Source organism: Xiphias gladius, chromosome 12 (genome assembly GCF_016859285.1).
Source record: "Xiphias gladius isolate SHS-SW01 ecotype Sanya breed wild chromosome 12, ASM1685928v1, whole genome shotgun sequence".
NCBI classification, from domain to species: Eukaryota; Metazoa; Chordata; class Actinopteri; order Istiophoriformes; family Xiphiidae; genus Xiphias; species Xiphias gladius.
In genome coordinates, this window is record NC_053411.1 from 4724316 (window position 1) to 4746276 (window position 21961).

Consider the following 21961-nt stretch of genomic DNA (forward strand, 5'->3'; position numbering starts at 1 on the left):
TGTAGCGAAATATAAACCAGCAAAGCCACTATAAACCAACTTTGAAGGCAGCTGAAATGATTAGGAACCTGATACTAGTCTAGTAAACTGTCCAAATTGCCCTTAATTTGTCCAAGGCAAGGTTTGTGAGAGAACTGTCAGTAACTGCGCGTTGAAAAAGTGGCCGTGCACACCGGCGTCAGGGGCCATTGCCACAAGTACCTTTTCTATTTACAGGGACTGTAATGCAGGGACTACATTTCTTCTGCCTACACAGAGAGAAATACAGGGAGGCCAAATGTCACAAAAACTCACAGTTCTAAATAAATATGTCCCCATCTGCCAACATCAAGTTGTGGTTTTAACAACACTGTTTTGGCCGTATATGTTCCAAACAGATCATCATACCAACCCCCCCCCCCCCTTATCTCTTCACCACAGTTAACCATATGACTCAACAGCACAGCTTCTGTTTTATTCAGCAGCAGTATAAAAATGTCACGTTACAACCAAATTTGTGAAAACTCACCAGCTTTCCCGAAACACATCCACAGAGGAATTGCCACAAGCACTGGGCTCCTGCCCCACACGCCCATGTTAACACTGGCTCGACACCGACAACTGGGGTCTTCAGCAAACAGCAACAGCAAACCGAGCTACTTATGGGCGCTTTTTTTCTTTAACTGTGTTCTGGTGAGGACTCGAGTGTCGCATACCCCACTGCCAAGAGGGGAAGTTGTGGTCTGAGCTTTAAGTCCATTTGTCTCAGATCTCATCAGACCACTCCCTCTTTAACACCATACCAGAGGAAGGACATACCATCGAAGCTTTGGTCTCTGCTGTGATGTTTATACTTGATTTTTGTTCATGTTTTCAGACAACTTAAGGAAATGGAGCATTTGAAAAAGAGCAGTGTTTGTGATGGTATAAATTTCTCCATCAGCTTTTCCCAATTTCACAGTGAAAAAAACTCAACTCATTACTTGAAGGTTTGGTCATAAAATATTTATTACGTTTATTTGGGCATTGTACATCAGTGATTATAAGCAGAGTCATCTCTCAAAAGTCTCAGTACAGCGAATAGCGAACAGGAAGAGAACTTGACTAGCAGATGTGTGAAGGGGAGAAAGATTTCTCTTCAGATATCTAACGCATTACCAGCATCACGTTAACGGTCAACTTCACCAAACACTATGTCCTGTGTACCTGAAAGAAGAAGCCGAAAAGACATTAAGATGCAGCCTCATGGACACACATAGCATAGCTCTTTCTCCTTCTGAAGCTTGATCCTTGTACTTTGATTTGCAGTTTTAAATTTTAGGAGTTACAGTTAAACAATAATCACTTTCTTACCGATAATGGCCACCACATCAGCCAACATGTGTCCTTTGGCCATTTTATCCAGACCAGCCTAGAAAGAAGAAAACATGTTTTAACATTCAGTATAACTGAAGACCAGCTACCACTTTTCAGGGCAGATGAGCTCATAAAAAAGTGAATATTCATTATTCATGACATTATAGCCTGAAGTTAATGGACTGACTACTCTAATAGGTTGTTTATATAAGTTTAAAGACAATTTTTAGCCTTGAAGACCAAAATTCAAACAACAACATTAAACAGCAGTTCATGTACCCATGAGGTAAGAGATTGGCAGGAAGGAGGGAGGAAAGAGGTTTCTGTGGGCTTTTAAAATGGTTCTATAGTACTTTATAAAATTCACCTAATGAACTAAAAGTAGCCTTAAGGACGAGATGTTAAACATGCTGAATATTTGATACCCGGTATGTTTAATATTTCACTGTGTCTTGTGAAGTCTTTAAATGCGCACCAAGTGAGCGAATCCAGGAGCTTTGATCTTGCAACGATAGGGTCTGCTGGAGCCGTCTGATACCAAATAAACACCAAACTCTCCCTGCAAGCGACACACACACACACAGAATTGCACTCTAGAAAGCATATTACATCACAACAAATCCCTGGAGGCCCACAAAGGCTTCCCAATTAATTAAGACTCAAAAAAAAAAAAAACCTCACAGAGTCAGACACTTAAAAAAGTCGGATATTGTTTGTTGTGTTAAAAAGGTGAACTTGATCTGTGGGGAGTCTATTAGAGCGTCTACAGGTTATTTTCCTAATGGGGCTAGTCAGAGGAAAATAGCAAAAACGCAGTTTTACACAGAACTGTACAGCTTGTCCAAATATTATACACATTAAGAGTAGTCTCACCTTTGGTGCCTCCACAGCTGTGTATGTGGCCCCTGGGGGGACCTGGTAGCCCTCTGTGTACAGTTTAAAGTGGTGGATCAGAGACTCCATGGACATCTATGACAAGGAGCACACAACAAACATTACGTGCTTCCCTGCAGCTGTTATGATAATGATGCACACCAAAGTTTAGGGAAGTTGACTCTGTATGTTGACAGATATGTAAAATGTCAACACTGAAAACCTTAACACTGAGGTGAACTAGCGGTGATCTCCTGCCTTCAGGGCAGCAGATTTAAGTGTGAAGACAAATTAGTGACAGCACTGAAATTTAATTAACACAGAGAAGTGCCGAAGCGCAAGGGAAAACCCAGAAAGGGAAAAGGTTCAACATTTCCAAGATTAAGTAGCCTATAGGTGTTAAAATACCATCTCACAGCGTGAAGCTAAAGCCCACCTTCATCTCAGACCTCTTGGGTGGGGCCACCTTGGCGTCATCCACCTTAATCTCTCCTTCTGGCATCTTGTTAAGTGCCTGGTGCATGATCCAAAGGGACTGCCTCATCTCCTCCACTCTGCACAGATACCTGGACCACACACACACACACACACACACACACACACACACACACACACACACACACACACACACACACACACACGAGAAAAAACAGCTACTTTACAGACACTGATAACACTAAGTTGCGATTAGTCATTCTTAAAAGGTCAGCGGTAATGACTTGATGATGTGAACAGATAATGAGTCTTTTTCTCTGGATAAAACACTCGATTACTGTGTTGTCTTCTACATTGATAGCTCACTTATATTCATTTTTCAGCCTGTGGGATAAGAAACGCTGTATGTGCTGCCTCAATGGAAATTGTGAACCAGCTGCATTACACTCACACTAACTGCTGTGTCAGCATATAATTAACGATTTATTTACACATGGTTGGCCAGTAATGTAATAAAAGCCTTCTAACAGACCCATTTCTCGACTGCATGTTTAACGTCTGCTTGATGTTGTATACTTGCTGTAGAATTTTATATCAGCTTGGTTTGATGTGGTTTCATAAAATAGAGGCAACATACCACTGCAATTCAACTGTCTGAAAAATAACTTATTTTCCAAAAGAATGTTTAAGGTCTAATAAATGTGTTTTCTACATAATAAATTATAGTGATACAATGATGATTTTAACTTTACAACAGTATCTAAATCATCTGTTTCATGCCAAAATGTGTGTGTTTATCATATTAAACTGTCTTCAATCAGCCAAGGTCTGCATCTATCCATTTGCAAAATAAATTTGAAACTCTTAGTTGTATTTGAGTTGTATTTTAGAAAACCAGTTCCCTCACTCTGGCATTTCTGTTGTGCAGCATGAAAATATCCAACCCAAATTTTAAAGCAACAAACAAAATACCCGTTTCAGTCAGTGAAAACTTGCAACATGGACTAACACTTAAGAAACTGAATTGAGAAACAAAAAGGGGGAAAAAAAAATGAAAAGAGAACAATGACTGCAGCCATTTGCTAATGTCCATACCTGTCATAGCAGTCTCCATTGCTTCCAATAGGGACATCAAACTCCACCTCATCATACTTGTCGTATGGCTGAGACTTCCTCAGGTCCCACTTGATGCCCGACCCTCGCAGCATTACCCCACTGGTAGAGGGACAAGGAGGGAGGTGATACATATCAGGGTTTATAGAAATTTCTGCTGATCAACGAAGCTTTTTTTTTTAAATTTTTTATTTTATTTTACCTGAGCAGCTTTCTGAATTTTACTCAAATTTTTATGAAGCACAACTTTTTAACATTTCAGTTACCCTAAGACTCTCTATAGATAGTGTAGCCAAAATATATTTTTGAATTTCATAAAAAGTCAATTGAAGGAAAGGAAAATTAGTCTTTTTACATCATTAGCGGGTTACCTGAAGCCATAGTTGAGGGCCTCCTCAGCACTAACTACCCCAATGTCCACAGTACGATTCTTCCAGATACGGTTGTTGGTCAACATCTGCATAGAAGAAAACCACCAGATTTTAACATTTAATACTTGGATTGTCAGACCATTCCTTATCATGCTTTATCATGTTGGGAGCTTGTGGAAAGATGAAGAAAATGATACAAATTGTAGTCACTAACCTCTTCTACTTCATCGATTCTAATGGAGAAATTCTTGCACCACTCATAGATGTCGTCCATCAGGCCCAGGGGCAAATCCTGGAACACATTTAACACCATTAGCACTTTATGGATGATGCTACTTTTATCATAATATGACTTAGGAAGTGATCTGAATATGTCATATACTTGATATGTTTTTGTAATTCCACATTTACTGACAACAAAAAGTTTAAAAAATGTATTCAATGGCTTTGATTTTTGTTCAGTTGCAGAACAGTGTATTTTATTTGTCTTATTTTATTTTTGCTCTTTGAAGCTGTTGCAGCAACAAAACCTCTAATCACTGAACGCTGACCAGAGAAGACCTAGCCACATGATCTGGTCTGACAGTGAATACAGACATCAGACAATACATGAGCAGAGAATCATTCAACGAATTTTCCTACCTGATGAACACCACCAGGTCTGACATATGCAGCGTGCATTCTGGCTCCAGACACTCGCTCATAAAACTCAAACATCTGAGAGGAAACAAGGGTCGGACAGTTAGAAGAATTCAGACAACAACTGCTAAAATAATCATTTGGGACTGAATAATTTAATTAAGTTTCTCAGTCTATAACTTAACATTACAGGGTAACTGATAAGGCCTTTTGTCTAAGGGCAATCTAAATCCGCAAGTTGTTCTGACCTGAACTAGATATCACAGTAACTGTGTCAGGAAAAAAGGCTTGAGGCAGAACATGCTCCGCAGAACTCTAAAAGAAAATATTTTCAACTGAATATTTCACAATAATAGTTTAATAATAGTAATTAATAATAATAATAATAATACAATAGTTTATTTGCTGCCTTAAAATTAGTGACAAAACTCAAACTGCTATTTTGCAATACATATGTAGAGCAGACACTTATGGAACCATGCTGTTAAAGTAAGATTTGTATGAACCAGTGTCTACTGCGAAGAGTCAGAATGGGACTCCCACTGAGAATATTTCACTGTGGGCTGTTCTTTCAGATTCTACTGGAATCAAAACAACCTAATGTGTTTGCAATTTAGGTATGCAATGAATAGCATTGAATTGGTTGGTATAATAGGAATATGATAAGAAACATATAGTATTAACATGCTAATACATAGGTTAACCCAGTCACTATACACCCTACGCTGGTATGAGGGTTCACAGGTGATCCCCTAACAAGCATGTTAGGAACTATGGGACAGAATCTCTGAACATAATAACAGTGATGTCTTAGACAACACGAATGGAGCACAAAAGGTTGCAGTTTTAGTGAATGACAAAAACCTCAAAAGCTAAAGTAGACAACTGTTAAATTGTATGCCAAGTTCTCAAAGGTATGATGCATAGCTTTCCCTATCAATAAGTAGCACCGATTCTCCCTTCAGATGAATTTCTACATTGCTAGTTCTCATGTCACTGCTCAGGTGAAACCAAACAGACAACAGATTTACACTCATTTTACTGTCTGCAACTAGTTACCAAAGGTTTTTGGGTCACAAAATTTTTACCGTTTACTTCCATGGAGTTGCATTCTTTTCTGTAAATTGATTATCGCTTATTTTTAGGAACTTTATGATCATGTATGACTCAAATGCTGTTTGATATCGTGTGGACACTCTTATAGTGTACACCTCTGGAGTCACAGAGGCATTAGCTCACGTCATAGTATTTAACAGCTGTCTGAGATCATGTGGGACATACTGGATTGAACATACTATTTTTGTTGGGGGAGTATACAGCAAACATAACCTGTTGCTGTGGAACTGTTAGAACAGGCAGGTCTGAAAACAGCACCATCCCCAGATAAACAAAGTTTTAAAAACAATATAGAACAGACTGATTTTGTGCTAAATTGCTTGAAAAAAAAGGTTTGAGCAGCAGCGGTCCTGACCTTCTCTCTCTCCTCGAACATCCAGAAGAAGGGGGTCATTGCTCCGATGTCGAGGGCGTGTGTGGTGATGGCCATAATGTGGTTCAGGATGCGAGTCATCTCTCCGTACAGCACTACGAACACAGCACAGAACACATCCAGCCATTTAGAGCTGTAATGAGGGTCAATCACTCCATTAGTCTAATGGCCAAAAGTTAATGGGCAACATTTTTTTTAAATAATTGATAAATTATTTTAAGTCATTTTTCAAGCAGAAGGGATAACAATTCACAGACTCTGACTTCACAAATGTAAAGATTGACTGTTTTTCTTTGTTTTCTATGTGGTAAACTCGTTACTTTTGGGTTCTGGACTGACTGTTAGACAAAAAAGCAATTAAATATGTCAACTTGCATCCTGGAAAATTTAAAGGGGCATCGTTTGCTACTTTTTGATATTCTATAGACCAAATAATTAATTGCGAAGATTGGATTTGTACATCAAAATAAAATGAAATGAGAAAAGACCTCTACAATATACTTAAGACAATTTAGGGCCTTAAATCATTTGATTTAACATCTTAAGCTTCTGCAGAATCTACATACACTCAGACCATTTTTAGTCTGTACCTCTAATCCACTGTGCACGGGGTGGAGCTTGGATGTTGAGCAGCTTCTCCACAGCCAGAGAATAGGCCTCCTCATTACACATCATGGAAACATAGTCCAGACGGTCAAAGTAGGGCAGAGCCTGTGCCAGACAAAGAAGAGGAACTGAAGTGAACGGGATAAGGGACTTCCAGGAATTAAGCAACACATGACACATGATTATTTTTAAATTATCCTGAATCACTTCTGTTGACAAGTTTAATTTTGTTATTTTCAATTGAGGGGTTGAGGTGTTCTGCCTTGCTCTTGCACCATCTAGTTTTTACACAGGTCAAATCTAACTGATATAGTATTCATTGTCCACAGTATACAATTAAAAACAATATCAGAAGGCATTCTGGATAAAGCTGAGTTGCAGTTTACTGTTGTGTTGTTTGAATACACCACCACTGTACTGTTTCTTAACTCTGTCGAAAACCTGATTTCACACCCTCCTTTGCATGCATACATATAAACTAATTTAACGATGATCAAACAGATATGAGTTACAGAATACAGAAACACAATATTTACAGAGGTTGTAAATTGTTCAGTACCTGCAGGTAGGTCTTGTACTCAATGAGCTTCTCTGTGCCGCGGTGAAGCAGGCCAATGTGCGGGTCACATTTCTTGACGGACTCTCCACTGAGTTCCAACACTAGACGCAGCACGCCGTGAGCTGCGGGATGCTGTGGGCCAAAGTTGATGGTCAGGTTGGACACATCCTTCTCTGCAGGAGGATCCTTGTCTGAAAGAAGAAAACAACATAGGTGAAGATAAGGAAAATTATATCTTTTAGAGTAAACTGTGTATTGTTTCAGGATTTGATTTTTCTGTCCAACTGAGCTGTGTCCATGTCATAGGAAAAAAAAACCTTTTAGAACTGTGACACACACTCTTGGCCATGCAACATGTTACATTTCCCTCTTGATTTAAATAAATAACATATTAAAAATGAATATTTAATGGAGATTAGGAAACCTTTAACTAGTGGCCTGAAAAGTACGACTGTGTGTGTGGATGGTAGTACCATTCCATGGGGGTGGGGTCCATTTTTCATTAATGGCAGTCGGGTACATGACTGCCCCAGCAAACTGCTCTGTCCACTCCACATCTGGCTGCCATTGCTTCTGCCTGTGAAAAGCATTGAAAATATTCATAACATAAGGTGAGACTTTGCTGGGGACTGTCAGTTTTGAGCCAATGCTGACTGCCAGCACGTTGCATATTAAAGCAATGTCTCATTTTGTTGAGGTTGTTATTTGGAACCAGTGATGATCTGGGCTACACTGTGCCTGCTAACCTGGCAACTGATTCTCAGATCTGGGTTATTACAGAAACACACAGAGAAGATATACAGATGGCTAACAAATTAAAAGGAGAAATTAACATAAAGTGTCTTAGTAAGGTGCTGGGCCACCACGTACCACCAGAACAGCTTCAGTGTGCCTTGGCATTGATTCTACAAGTCTCTCGAACTCTACTGGAGGGATGGACACCATTCTTCCAAAAGATATTCCCTCACTTGGTGTTTTGATGATGGGGGGGGGGGGAGTGCTGTCTAACTCCTCGGTCCAAAAATCTCCAATTGGTGCTCAACTGGGTTGAGATCTGGTGACTGTGAAGGCCACAGCATATGATTCACATCATTTTCATACTTATTCAAACCATTCAGTGAACCCCTTGTGTCCAATGGATGGGGACATTGTCCCCCTGTTTCTCAACTTATTTTTCAGGGTTTTCACCCTGCAAAATATACATATAGGCCAATACTGATATATATATATATATATGTATGTATATATATCTGTAATAAGCCAATACAGGCCAATAAAATCGGCCGATCTATATATCGGTCAGTTTTTACACACTAGTATGACAAATACGTTTATTAATGTTAAGTGTTGTAACACTGCAATACGTGGCTACATAAAATGGGATTCACACATTAAGTGTAGACCCACCGTGTCAGAATACGTCAATAACAAGCCTATATGTTCAAGTCACCTTGACTGTGGTGCTGCACGGAAAGGACCACACATCATTTCAGAGACCTCTGAGCTGATTTTAATGACTGGACATTATTAAGGTACGTGCTTTCTTTCCTAGTAAGTCGTTTACGTTAAAGGTCTTGGGGTTGGCTAGTATGGTCGCCGACACTGTTTACTCTTCCACATTGGTCAACTAAATTGCGATGTCATTTACGGCCTCTTTACCAGAAAGTAATCAGTTTCGTTAATCAGTCTGATAAAGACCGCACAAAAAAGCGTATAGTCTGTGTGGTAAACACTGACACACGCCGGCTAATCAGACAGCTAACAGTTGCAGCTTAGGTAACGACTAGACAGCAGGAGAGCCGACACATCCTGCAACGTACGCGAGCTGTTGAGGATGAAATACCTATTACAGTTACGTGCTTCTCTCATACAGACGTTTTCCATTCAGAACGAAAGTACAAAAAGTAGCAGACGACTCTATTCTCAAGACACAACGTCGGCTTATTTAGCATTATGCTAACATTAGCCTTTCGGGGTACGTATTTTTGTTGGAGCTCAAGCTAAGACGGCAGGCAGTACTGCGGTCACACGATGCGTCACGTTTTGTCTTTTTGTTACCTTACCTGTTTTGCAGAACGGTACAGCCCGGACTCAGCAAACTATTGTTTAATATTAATTTTGTTGAAGGACGTCCTAGTTTGGTAAGCGACCTCAGCATTGTGGCTGCCATCTTGGCTGTCAGACAACCTCTGGCAGATGACGTAGAGGAGTTTCTTCTTTTGTTTGTTGCAGAGGCGCATCAGTTGCGTAAGGTTTGTGTCTGCCACCTATCGGCAAGATATATCCCAAATCAGAAGGTACTTGTTTATGGGCAGTGTAGTTTTTTTAAATACGTGTTTCAAGTATATTACAAATTATATATATAAACATGTATGATGACTGTAGGACAATTGTCAGGCCTATATGTAACTTCTAGAGGTTAGTAACATAGCAAAAAATTGCCAAGAAAAAAGCGTCGATATTATCTATATTATGTATTTCATTATTTTCAGTTAAAAAAAAAAAGTCCCTGCACTCATATACCTGACATAATTTTTAAAGTTTTATATTTGTATCCTATGCTGTGAATTTGTCATGAACAAACATTCAGAATTTATGATATTAAAGGTATATTTAAAAATAATATTCTTTGAATAAACTCTATAGTGTTGTGTGTAAGAATATAATACAGGTTTAAAACTTAAATTCAGTCTGGATTTGGGCTCCAATACCAGCAGGTGCATGTTAAAAATACCCATCTGCTTAAAGATGACAAACTCTGCATTTTATAAAAAACAGTGCTTTTATTTATGTAATACTGTGGAAAAATAATTACATACCATTTTTAAAAAATATTGAAGATAATGAAATTAAAAAATGAGAGTTTAACGTTCGTTGTACATCTTTTGAACAGTTGTCTCTGCTACGAAGAACAGTACAATAAGATAAACATTGGATTTTTCTAAATTCAAAGACACAATAATACAGGATACAGTCCTACCAGAGGTATAAAAGTACTGTAACAGGATTGTGAGAGAAATGATATGGACATATACTGAAACACACATCTGCACACTTGGGACACAGACATGCACACACACACACACACACACACACACACACACACACACACACACACACACACACACACACACAGACACACACATACTGTATACACACTGACATGTATACAATATTCGCGCGCACACTCGAGTCGGGCACCGCGTGTTTACAGTGTCCTTCCCATACAAACGCAATCATTCACACATCAATACAAACACACTGTACAAATCGATGTGCGCGCCAATGCCCACGCACTCCCTCTTGATCTCTCTCTCTCTCACACTCACAATCGCACACACACACACACACACACGCACACACACATACACTTGCAGTCATACACTAAAACATGTCAATTTTGTGGACAAGCCTTCATTGAACCTCTCCATACACATTCTCCTCTGGCCGTTTTGGCAGACAGACGATTAGGACTGATTCAAAACGGAAATGTATGACACGTTCCCCTATAAGGCCACTCAGTTCTAAATCCAACATCTGGGTTTTTCTCTCTGTCCGCACCAGGCTTGTAGTTAAGAGCTCAGAGAAAAAGGCTCCAGCCTACAAAAATGTCTGAGAATGACCAAGCCTGGCTTGTAAAGCAACAGTCGCCATTAGAAGGAGCTTCTACTGCATATACATGGTCTAAGGTGAAGAACAACATGAACACTTGGCACTAGGTTTCTTTCATTACTCTGATATACCCTTCCGATGTGAAATACATCCTGATTTCGGGCTCTGTTGTTCGCACAACTCTTCACTCTGTCTCAGTGGATTTCACGCCCAAGCTATGTGCGCTTACGTTCAAACTTTTGGTCCATACATACACATTACATGTTTTACATTGACAAAAATAATTCTGTAATGTTAAAAAATAGAATACAAAGCTCTAGTCTGGTGTGCAAATAAAAAGAAGAAGACATTACACAGATATAGATAAGGGACGTCCAAGCACGAATACTGTAGATGCAGTGCAAAATGATGAGAAATCTTACCCAACCCCACCCCCACCCCGGCCCCAACACACTCCCCCCACGCTGCCTAGCAGACATGATGGCATGTACCACTGTACAAAAGGGCATTCTGGGATATTATATATATATATATATGTGCTCTATGATCGTTGAATAAGACAACCAGCAACAAAATTTGAAAAATGGCGGCCAGAAATGACTTCCACTGGTTGAGGTTTGTTTTCCGATCAGAGTGTACCATATTTGACAGTCAGTTTGCCTTAAGACGTTCTCTCTCATCATTTACAAAGTCAGTTCATAGCAAAGGCTATGGGCTCCAAAGATCTGTGATCACTCCTTCTCTCTCTGATTCTTTCTCTCTCTCCCAGTCTTGATTGTGACTTGCGCCGTCCGCTCTTTAAGAGCTCAAATATACAAACACATTGGGAGTGAGGGAATTCAAAATCATGTGGAATTTCCCTTCCCTGTCTCACTAAAACTCCTTCTTTCCCCCTCGTCTCCTTTTCTCTCTCTGTTGCTTCTGTGTTTTCTCATACCCTCCCTGTCTCAAGGGCATGGTCTTCTGACTCTGTGCATGGGTGTGTGTGATGCTTTTCTGTGGTCTGTAGTCGTGTTTGTGTTCAGTAGGGTGTGTTAGTGTGCGAAAATGCGTGCCTGTAAATCTGTGATTGTGTGTTTTTAGGTGTGACGCTATTTATAAGACTGTGAGGTGGTTATGCGTCTCTGTCTCACACGTGAGTCTGCATCCTCTGTGTGTGTCGGCTGTGGGAGTAGTCAGAGTGTTGCGAGGTGTAGGAGAAGCGAGTGGAGCTGCCGTACTTCCCCAGTCCAGTCTCTGATCCCGAGGGAGCTGGGCCCCCGGGACCGACCCCAACCCCTGGGCCCCCCACCCCGGATCCCACCCCATACATTTCATAGGATGGGCCGGCCTCCAGCGGGGCCAAGCTGGATGGGGCGAAACCCAATCGGTAGGTCGTGTAATGCGAGGGGTATCCATAATTGTCGTAGGCCAGCGGAGAAGTGGAGTCCAGGAGGCTGCAGTCCCCCGGGAAGTCGCTGGCTGCGGGGGCGGGGTTGGCAGAGGGCTGCTGGCTCTGGCCCCCACGGGTGAAGGTGTTGAACTGGGCGTAGCTGATGTGGGACAGTCTGGATGGGGGTCGGGGGTCATAGCAGGCCTGGGGGCGGCCAGGGGAGGTAAGGGGTCCAGGGGGGCCGGGGGCTCCTCCACTGGCCGTGGCTCCCGAGCCACCAGCGCTGCTGCTAATGGACGCAGCTCCCCCTGGTGTTCCTGCAGGGGAGCGGTAGTCAGAGTAGTGCATGGTGGAGCGGGAGGCAGGGCGGCCTTCATCGTGGGTGGAGGCTCGCACGTTGTAGTAGCCATTGGTGGGATCCTGAAGATAGAGACGGAGAAAGAGAGCAAGAAACACAAGAGAGAGTGGGCATTAAGAAAATGTATAAAGAGAATTATGATCAACATAATTTTTTATATACCCATGTATGGATTCTTAAGGTCAAAAGGATTCTATCATAATAATGTAGTGCTCTCTTCTGATCCCCACAGAGAAATTCTCAATCTTGTAGAAGGTCAGAGGTCGGGGTGAACTGCCCGCCTCGAGCTGGTCAGCATCTAGGTCAGGATTCATTTAGATTGCGCTGTGTGTGCAGTTGGGTCCTTTTCTGTGACTCAGCTGCTTGAGATCAGGGTCTCAGCCCTTTTCAGAAATATATGCAGATCAAGATTCGGATGAAACAGGCTCTGCATGTGAGAAGTAATTGTGATCTGCGTGAGCAGATTACAATTGCAGTCGCAACTTCCCACAAAACTGTGGGATTAATCCACCAGGACCGGCATCATAGAGCAGCCTCTGAAATTATGTCAGGTGATGGTGTAGGTTAGCAGGCTGCGATCTGTATCTCTAATACCTGAAAGGATCTTTAAATAAATATTCCTGGAGAACAATAATGAGGAAAAAAGCTTCTGCTGTGTCCTAATTCTATCCTCCATACTAATTTATATTACATATACAGTATAATATACACTATTTTCTATAGTATACTGTTTTTGCAGTTAGTACACAAGAAATCAATGTGCCGTTTGGTACTAACAGGAAATAATACAAGATTTGTGCAAGTGCACGTCAATCAAGCTGAAAACGTGGAAGAGCACTGTCCAAAAAAACCTTACCAAGGGAAAAAAAAAGTAATAGTCATTTTTTTGCTTTCTGACGTGTTCAAGGAGCTGTCTCACCAACATCTACATCTGTTTTAGTTTTTTTTCTGGCTTTGAGCAGCTGCTCCATTTCCTCTGGAAATTGGATCCAACACAAGCACTCTTAAAAATCATTTCTTGGTATGTATACAGACTTTTTAGTATAACTTGAGTATACTTCAGTCTGTCACGTTTCAAGTGTGAGCAAACTACATGCTCGAGCCCTGCTTTGAAATATTACATCATGTGGTATGGAACTGGACCCCAGCTTTGATTTTTCGACCAAGGTAACAAGAAAAAACCTGAAATTTGAATGTCCGTGTTTTATTCCAGGCTTCTTCAGCAGAGTGGATCCCTGCCAACATGCAGGGTTGACCCCAGGATGTCTGGGTGAAGGAAAGACGCTCTCCCTGCTCATTACACCCCCTGCTGAACGCTCAAACATTGCTTAGCTGCTATTTCTGACACGATTCTACCATTTCATTGCCTCTGACGTACCCAGACTTCTCCCCCGCCCAACTTTGTTTCGCTGCTTTTGTGCTACAGGCGGCGGGACGAAAGAAAAAGAAGAAGAAGAAAACAAAAAGTCTGGTTGAGGCTGTTGTCTGGGTGATCTAACCACCTCCTGAGGTGGATTCATGTCTAGTATCTCTTCAAAGTGATCCAGGGCTGCACTCCAGCTAGAGTTGTGGTGTGTTTGCCCTTACAAAATATTCATGGGGGGGGGGTTCAGCAGAACATTTTGGCAGCTTTACGCGTGAAAATGCATTCATCACTTTAACCCAACCCCAGGGTGTCAAAATGTATAAATGATTCATGCCAGCTGAATGGGCAGAATATGCCTGAACTTCCTTTGTTCTTTTAAAATTTTCTTTTCAATTTGATTTTTTTTTTTTTTTAAATCTGGGCTTACTTTAAATAGTTTCAAGATGAGTGAGACAAATTTCCAAGTAATCAGAGAAGCTAGTTGCCTCAGAGTTGGACCTTGAGCGAAGGGCGGAAAAGGACTAAAAGAGATCCAGCAGTTGAAGAAAGGCTGACCGCATTGCAAAATGTTTTGTTCTAAAATATCCCATTCTATTATTCTCATAGATATTGAGTAGCGCTAAGTTTAAAGATCTCCTACACACATACCACCAGCACATGAAAGAGAGCACATCTCTGCTGAAGACAGTGTGAAGTCTTCATTAGCTGTTTTTGTTGATTGGTCCAAATGACGAACTGGCTTAAAATTAGAATAATCATTACGATGAGGTTTTTTTTTTTCTACTCTGCTGGTCACAGCCAACAACATGTTGCCCAGAGAAAACAAGGCAGCAGAAGCCAAAAAAAAAAAAAAACCCATCAAAACAAACCCAACATACTGTTGAATGAAGAAAACTGAAGGAAAGAAGGAGGTCTACGAGGGGAATTGTGTATCGATATGGAGGAACAGTCATAATAAGTCATATTTGTTGGCTCACAACAGTTAGACTCACTGTACAGACACTGTACAGGAAAATAGTTACTAGATAAAAACCTGCCCATGTCAGTCAATTGGACAGACTTGTGAAATCTAAATGGTTTATGAGGTATTTCATGTGGTTAATAAGCCACTGGTGCAAAACAGCAATAGCCTTTGAGGAGAAAATGTGAAGGGAAAAAAAAGCAAGTTATCATTTAAGACAACTCTACTATATATATATGTCATATTTAGATATGAAATCATTGTTACAAGCTTTGCTCCTGACACATGTTTCTTAACCACTTTAGACGTACTGGGAGTCAGCTGCTAGTTTGATTCTGCGTCCTTGATTTCAGCCGTCTGAGTTCTGGCTCCTGCGGTCCACGGTTAAAAACCCAATTGAAGCTGTCCGTTCAAATCCCTCTCCTTGGTCTACTTCTGACTCTTCTATATGCTCATGTGCACCCTCCAGAGGGTTTCAAATGGAGTTTTGAAAATGTCACTTTTTCCTCTGTCAAATAGAAGTTCAGTTTTTCAGAAAACACTGGGTTTAAGCATCAAACCTTTAGAGAATGGTAGTGAAATTGCAACCAACTTTCACTTATCATGGAAACGCTTGTTTCCCAAAAGGAAAAATCCATACTTCTTAATACTACCACTGGTACCAGTGTTGATTGATCACCTTCATTATGGCAGTGATGACACAAGATGCCGCAATCCATCAACGGAGTCACCTGGGATCACATATTCCTAAATGAGGGCTTGTTTCAGTGTAAAAATTTTTAGTATGCAGTTCTTCCGAGTCTATTTTTTCAGCCTGGCCAATACTCTGAGTGTCATCCCAGGTGACAACGACACTGTACATCACTGGATGAAAGTCATCACTCAGAGTCTCCATGTCAGTAATGATCAGGATATTTGCAGCCCGTCGAGGTATAATTAGAATGAAACCTTGCTCCAAAAACAACTCCACAAGACCTGACTCTGACTTCTGCACAATTTCATGTCAACGCTTTGTTTACTCTGACTCTGTGTCCCTTGTATGTGTTTCTCTAGTTATGTGTGTACCTGTGATTGTAACCCTTCTCAGCAAATTGGGAGTCTTTTAGTAGGAAAAAAGTCTGTTTGTTAAGATTTTGAGGACCATCTGCTTCCCGAGGGACTGGATAGAAATGAGTGTTTCCGGCATCTGTGTGATCTCACCTTTAGGTCATACTCCTGGCGGGTGTCCAGCGTGTCACTGCGGAGGTCAGACTTGAGCTCTATGTCATCTTTAAAGGGCTGATTGGAGGGAGAGAAGGACACAGAGGGGAGAAACTAAACCGTCAAACAACAAAACAAAACAAAACAAAAAGGAGGAGAGAAGGTGCCATAACAAAACAGAAGAGGGAAGGAGGCAACAGAGTATGACAGGAGAAGAGAAAATGGAATTAAAAGTGTTAAAAGGGAGCTATTACAGGGGAAAGCAGAGTTTGTTTTTTGTCAAAAGGTGTAACGCAGGGAGAGGTTACTGAGTTAATATGAGTTTTTTTCTACAACTGCAGGCTGTGTAAACAGTGTCCGGCACAAGCACACATATCCCGCTGCTGCTCACCGAGTACATGGCCTTGACCATGCGCGAAGCCGTGGACACGCTGCCGGAGTCCTCCTCTAAGCTGTGGGTCTCCTTGTTTATCGTCTCCACCTTGATGTCCGGCTTACCCAGCGTGACCCCGCGCCGACCTGGAAGCAAAACACGGCAAGGTTGAATACGGCTGGGCGCCCAGATCTCGGCCGGCGTGTTTTCATGAGCTGAAGGAGCAAGTTCAGAGGGGACCTATGTCCAACATTATGGAGAGGAAGTTGCTGTTTGATTTTCTTTGGTTCGCTGCAAGGTCTAGTGATGAGCATTTAAACCATAATCCTCTCAAAAAAAAAAAGAAAAGGAAAAAAAAAAATTGGAAAACTTCTGCTTTACTTGCAGTTTGCTGACTCTCTTTATACTGTATTTGCAAAGCAGATGGAGAGTATGACTCACTGCCTTTGCGCTGTCGGTAGAAGATAAGAACGAGGACCAGCAGAAAGATGAACAAGAGGATGGTGGAGCCCACTGTCCCGCCGGCAATTATTCCCACTGGGACCTCCTCTGAAATGGGGGTGAGAGAGAGAGAGAGAGAGAGAGAGAGAGGCAGAGATAGTGAGGGAAATGGTGAGCCGGGGATTGCAATGTCTGTTAAGAGCTGCACAAGCAAGATTTTAATGTGAGAAATCCCACCATTTTATGAACCTAAATCACATAGGAGTACCCCATCCCCAGTTAATTTGTTCTACTTGTCCATTTGAGGTGCAAAATGTAGTCTACCTGTAATAAATTGTTTCTTGTCTTTTTGGTGTCCAAAGCATCATGCAGTTTACTGACAAATTAATATGAGTGAGACACTGGATGTCACCTGTAATCGAGTCAAATCACCTGAGATTATAATTCTCAGGTTTTGCAAAGCAATTGGATTCAATTCAGTTATTCAAATGGAAAAAATGTTCCCCACTTCTGCATCTTGTTTTCCCTCCGTTCTTATATACCTATAGTATTTAACTTTATACTGTGATATCAAAATCATGACAAAATCATATCATATACAAAAAAAGTCTTGAGCTCATAAACTCAAAATTCATTTGCAAAAACAAAGTTTTCTGAATCTCAAGAGTGAAATGGGCATGCCTTTTTTTGGCTAATCCAGTGAATTATACCTGATTGATCAAAATATTCTATCTCATTGATGCAAAAGGAAAATCCAATGTTGCCATTATGCAGTCCTACTAAATGATTTGCAACATTGTCTTCAATGGTTCAATACGTATCAGGGTATATATATCGTGTTTACGGACTAAAATCAACAGCGTTCCAACACACCAGTCTCCTCCAGCGTGATGATCATGGTGCCAGGGCCGAAGGAGTTCCAGGCCGTGCAGTTGTAGGTGGACAGGAAGTCGGACTCCATCACGTTGTTGATGGTGAGGGTAGAGAGGACGCCGCCGCCCTCAGCTGACGACTTGCTCTGCTCCACCGTGTACCTCTCCAGCAGCGTCCCCTTCTCCTTCTCCCACACGTTCTCCTTCCACGCCCACACCTGCGGCGCGCACGCACACACAGGCAGGAGGCCATATTAGGTTATATCGCAATTACTTCAGACCTATTGGTTTTCTGCATTTTTTCCCAGGACGTTACACTTGTCATGGTATGAAAGCAACTGAAAGAGCATTTACACATCATATGACACTGTATCTTGCTAGTCAAACCCTCATGGACGAGTCTATTAGGTGGTCATAATGCAGACTGACTCAGGTACAAACACACTAGGCCATTAAATTAAGAATTGACTTAGTAAAACACAACTTGAATAGGGAGATGACCTTAACTTGAACACGGATGATGACTATGCCATAGCAGTCCAAAATGTTCGTAAATAAAGTAGACACAGTAGCTACAACTTCATTTTAATATATCTGAGACCACAAATGATTCACTTGGTGAAGTCTAAGAATTCTTAAGGCATTCCCAGGTGTAGTGTGGACGTGGGAAATTGTATGCATATGTTTCAGAGCTGCACACATTTGATTTTCCTCTAGGTAAAATGTCACTGAAACCTTGGCGACGATATGTCAAGCCTACATACCAATGGAAACCTGACTGATCCTTTAGGGGATACCTCCACACTTACCAAGCCCTCACTAAAAATATTCCAATCTTTTCAAGGAACAGTTCAGAATTTTGGGAAATATGCTCATTTGCCTTCTCGCTGAGAGTTAGATAAGAAGACTGATACCAATCTCACGTCTGTACGCCGAATACGAACCTACAGCCGGCAGCCGGTTGGCTTCGCTAAGCGGAAAGACTTGAAAAAGAGGGAAACAGCTAGCACGGCTCCACCCAAAACTAACAAAATCCACCCACCAGCATCTCTACAGGTATTGGACAGAGCCAGGCTGCTGGCAGTAGCTTGAAGATTTACCCCACAGAAACGAGAGTGGTAGCCTATCAATATTCTTCTTGGCAAGAAAGTGAATATGTTTATTACCCAGAACCTCTCATTACTTCTTTAGGGACAGGCGTAATGGCAGTCCGTTGAACTCTTCTTGAAAAATAGCAATCCCTTTCTCTGTAAGTGTGTAATTTTAAGAAATCTTTAAAATAAAGGATAAAAAAGAAAAATACAACATAACATTTAAATCTATAAACTATTTGATTCCAGGTGTAAAATATTTCCTCATATCAGAGTGACGGGCCGATGATATTTAGTGAAAAGCCATTATTGGCCATATATAACTGTCTAACTTGAATACACACTATTGAAGTGCATGACAGAAAAAGACTACATACACGTACATCAAGTACACACTCACATGGAAACACACACGTTACATGACTTCCTAGGGCCGGCAACAGTTTGTATGTTTCTGCAGACGGACTAGGAGGTGGGTGGGGGTGACTGAGCTGGCGAGAATCTTGCACAGTCTCGAACCTTAAAGCCACTAAAAGCAGCTCTATTATTCAGCACTGAAGTACTGTACTAAGGAGAGTTAATTATGCATAAGCCCACATGTTTCCATAATCTGCCCACTTATTCCAGAGAAAGAGAATCTCCTGGCTCAAGCGTTTACTGGGACAACTGTTCCTCTCCAGTCCTTTATATTTTATAAATCTTTTTCTGTCCCAACCTCTGCCACTTGCATTAGGAGCGTGCACTGCGAGTCAGGATGGATCCGTCACGGAGGCCAGAGGGAGCCGAGGAACTACTACTACTGCGTCCCTGTGATGCAGCCGAGTGGAGAGCGCATCCGAGCTGATTTCTGACGCAGGAGCTAAAAGCAGACCGGCTTAGTGTTAGTGTTGGTTTGTTTACGTGATGGGATGGAGGAACATTCTGGGAGAGTTTAAGGGTGAGTCACCACTCAAAAAGAAAAGGGGACAGTGCCTAAAAGCAGTTACTGTGCAGGAGTGGAGCCATTTAGGAACAGGAAGATACAGTAACAGTAAAATACAAATTGCTGTAAGATTAAAACGTATAAACTCGTGCTCTTTGTGACCAAAGCTTTTCCTTGTTTGGCAGTTTTTGTCTGAATAACTGATGCTGGGCTAAAAGTTCAGTGCCAGGAACGATCGATAGCACTTTCATGTTTTCCCATTTTCTTTTCTTTTCACTTACAATCTTGTCCGGAGGAGGTGTACTGGCTATGTAGCACTTCACCTCTCCTCTCTCCCCTCTCACTGCGTACTGGACTGGGTCACTGGAGATGATGGGAGGACCTGCAATGGTCAAAATGACAGGACACATGTTACAGAAGGTAGTTACACTTAAAATGCAACAAACTGCAAATATCAAATTCAAGCCAGGTGGTTTTTCTCTTTTTTTTTTAAAGACATTGACCTTACCAGGCCTGTTCAAGAGGGAATGTTCAAGAGTTGATTTTAAAAATAAATGGCCTACACTTTGGACATGCAACATCTTTTTTTTTTTTTTTTTTTTCCAATTACTGACGAGCTGACCTTTTCTGAAAGCACATGATTTTCATCTACAAGCACTGATACATGAAATGATGTGGATGACTTACTGACCGTTGACTGTGAGCGTGACCTCAGTCTCTCCTACTCCAATCCGTGGGACGATGGCCTTACATACATACTGGCCGGCATCTGCCTGGCTCACCGACTTCAGATACAGCTGGTTGCTGTTACTCAGAACCTGTGGGGGAGTGAAAAAAAATAAAATAAATTGACACAAATATAAACAAGGCAAATCTACTAAACAGCATGTGGGGATAAACAAAATAAAAGCCTACAGAGAGGTGAATGCACTAATGTACCTCCACCTGTATACCTTATATTTTATGTTGCGTACTTGAATGTGTGGCCTTATTTCAGTACACGTGTTCTACTACTCTGACCCTAACCTGCTAACAAATGCAAACTGGCCCATCTGCTTTTAACCCATCGCAAAGGCTTTGCAGTTGCCTAGCAACCACATCCAGCGGAAAATTAGCTGTGAGAAAATTATAGCTAAATATGTAACCATCTAGCGAGAGAGAGAGAGAGAAATACTGTACTTGACGGATTATGGAGATGTAGGTGAAGGCCAAATCAGTCCATAGTTTGTATCTACTCCGAAACACTCTCAGCTTCATCTTAATATAAGTCAATCCAGTTAACCGGAACCCACAGTTTACTAGCCAACCAGCACTCATTAGCAACCAGTGCTAATTTCTTCACCTCCTGGCTGGTATAACACCAAAAACAAAAGTCAACAAAACAGCGATGGTTAGCTTAACTGTTAGCTGAAAACTGTTTTTTAACTCAAACAGAATCGGGAGGCCTGGTTGGCCTGGTTGGTGAAGGAGAAGTTTGACATTTTGGGAAATACACTGATTCGTTTTCTTGGCAGACGGTTGTTCAAGAGCATCGGTACGGCTGCCAGACAGTGTATGATATCATCTTGAATCCTTATGTACACTCCAAACTTAAGTGAATACAAAGAATATCAGAGAGAAGAACAAATGAAAATGAAGAAAAGAGATCATGACATGCACAAAGGGAAGAGAGATAAGTAGGTGTGCGGACAAGGTAATGTTCAGGCTGCCTTTGTAAAGACAGGAGAATAAAGTGTGATCTGTAAAAAGAGTTGGTATACAAGAACTGAGGAGACATGCGCAAAGCGTGGGCTCGTGGCTTCTGACCATGTTTGAACCCTTTTTGAACCAGGTGAGCGTGAGCGGAGGGTTTCCAGCCCATTTGCAGTTGAGGGTGACATCAGAGTCGACATCGACGGTTTTCGGCTGCGGCTCCACCAACAGGATCGGACCGACTGCAGACAGAAAGAGAGAGAGGGTTGCTCTTTGTTGTG

The 21961-nt window shown here is 41.5% G+C and overlaps 3 protein-coding genes across 4 annotated transcripts in view; all 3 read right to left on the reverse strand.

Moving 5' to 3' along the window:
• fcer1g (Fc fragment of IgE, high affinity I, receptor for; gamma polypeptide) overlaps positions 1 to 696 on the reverse strand; it is a 6730-nt gene extending 6034 nt beyond the window's left edge. For both annotated transcript variants that reach the window (XR_005708561.1, XM_040141509.1), the window contains exon 1: positions 509 to 696. Coding sequence is in view for 1 of the 2 variants with exons in the window: in XM_040141509.1 (XP_039997443.1) it covers positions 509 to 575 (67 nt within the window). In the remaining variant the exon portion in view is untranslated. The remainder of the gene's footprint in view (positions 1 to 508) is intronic.
• A 266-nt stretch (positions 697 to 962) lies between these two features.
• On the reverse strand, positions 963 to 9590 carry ndufs2 (NADH:ubiquinone oxidoreductase core subunit S2). The gene is made up of 14 exons (XM_040141019.1): positions 9484 to 9590; positions 7894 to 7997; positions 7421 to 7611; positions 6846 to 6966; positions 6238 to 6350; positions 4770 to 4844; positions 4342 to 4419; positions 4128 to 4213; positions 3739 to 3858; positions 2645 to 2774; positions 2209 to 2304; positions 1811 to 1894; positions 1333 to 1390; positions 963 to 1185 (listed from the first exon to the last, which is right to left on the reverse strand). Exons 1-14 carry the CDS (start codon positions 9588 to 9590, stop codon positions 1148 to 1150), a joined length of 1401 nt encoding a protein of 466 aa, XP_039996953.1. The 3' UTR covers positions 963 to 1147.
• A 1915-nt stretch (positions 9591 to 11505) lies between these two features.
• Positions 11506 to 21961, reverse strand: part of kirrel1a (kirre like nephrin family adhesion molecule 1a) — a 31017-nt gene continuing 20561 nt past the window's right edge. The window contains exons 8-15 of the mRNA XM_040141018.1: positions 21795 to 21922; positions 20680 to 20806; positions 20270 to 20370; positions 17977 to 18193; positions 17104 to 17211; positions 16681 to 16808; positions 16290 to 16367; positions 11506 to 12824 (exon numbers count right to left, since the gene is read on the reverse strand). Coding sequence (XP_039996952.1) covers positions 12162 to 12824; positions 16290 to 16367; positions 16681 to 16808; positions 17104 to 17211; positions 17977 to 18193; positions 20270 to 20370; positions 20680 to 20806; positions 21795 to 21922 — 1550 coding nt within the window. The 3' untranslated portion in view covers positions 11506 to 12161. The remainder of the gene's footprint in view (positions 12825 to 16289; positions 16368 to 16680; positions 16809 to 17103; positions 17212 to 17976; positions 18194 to 20269; positions 20371 to 20679; positions 20807 to 21794; positions 21923 to 21961) is intronic.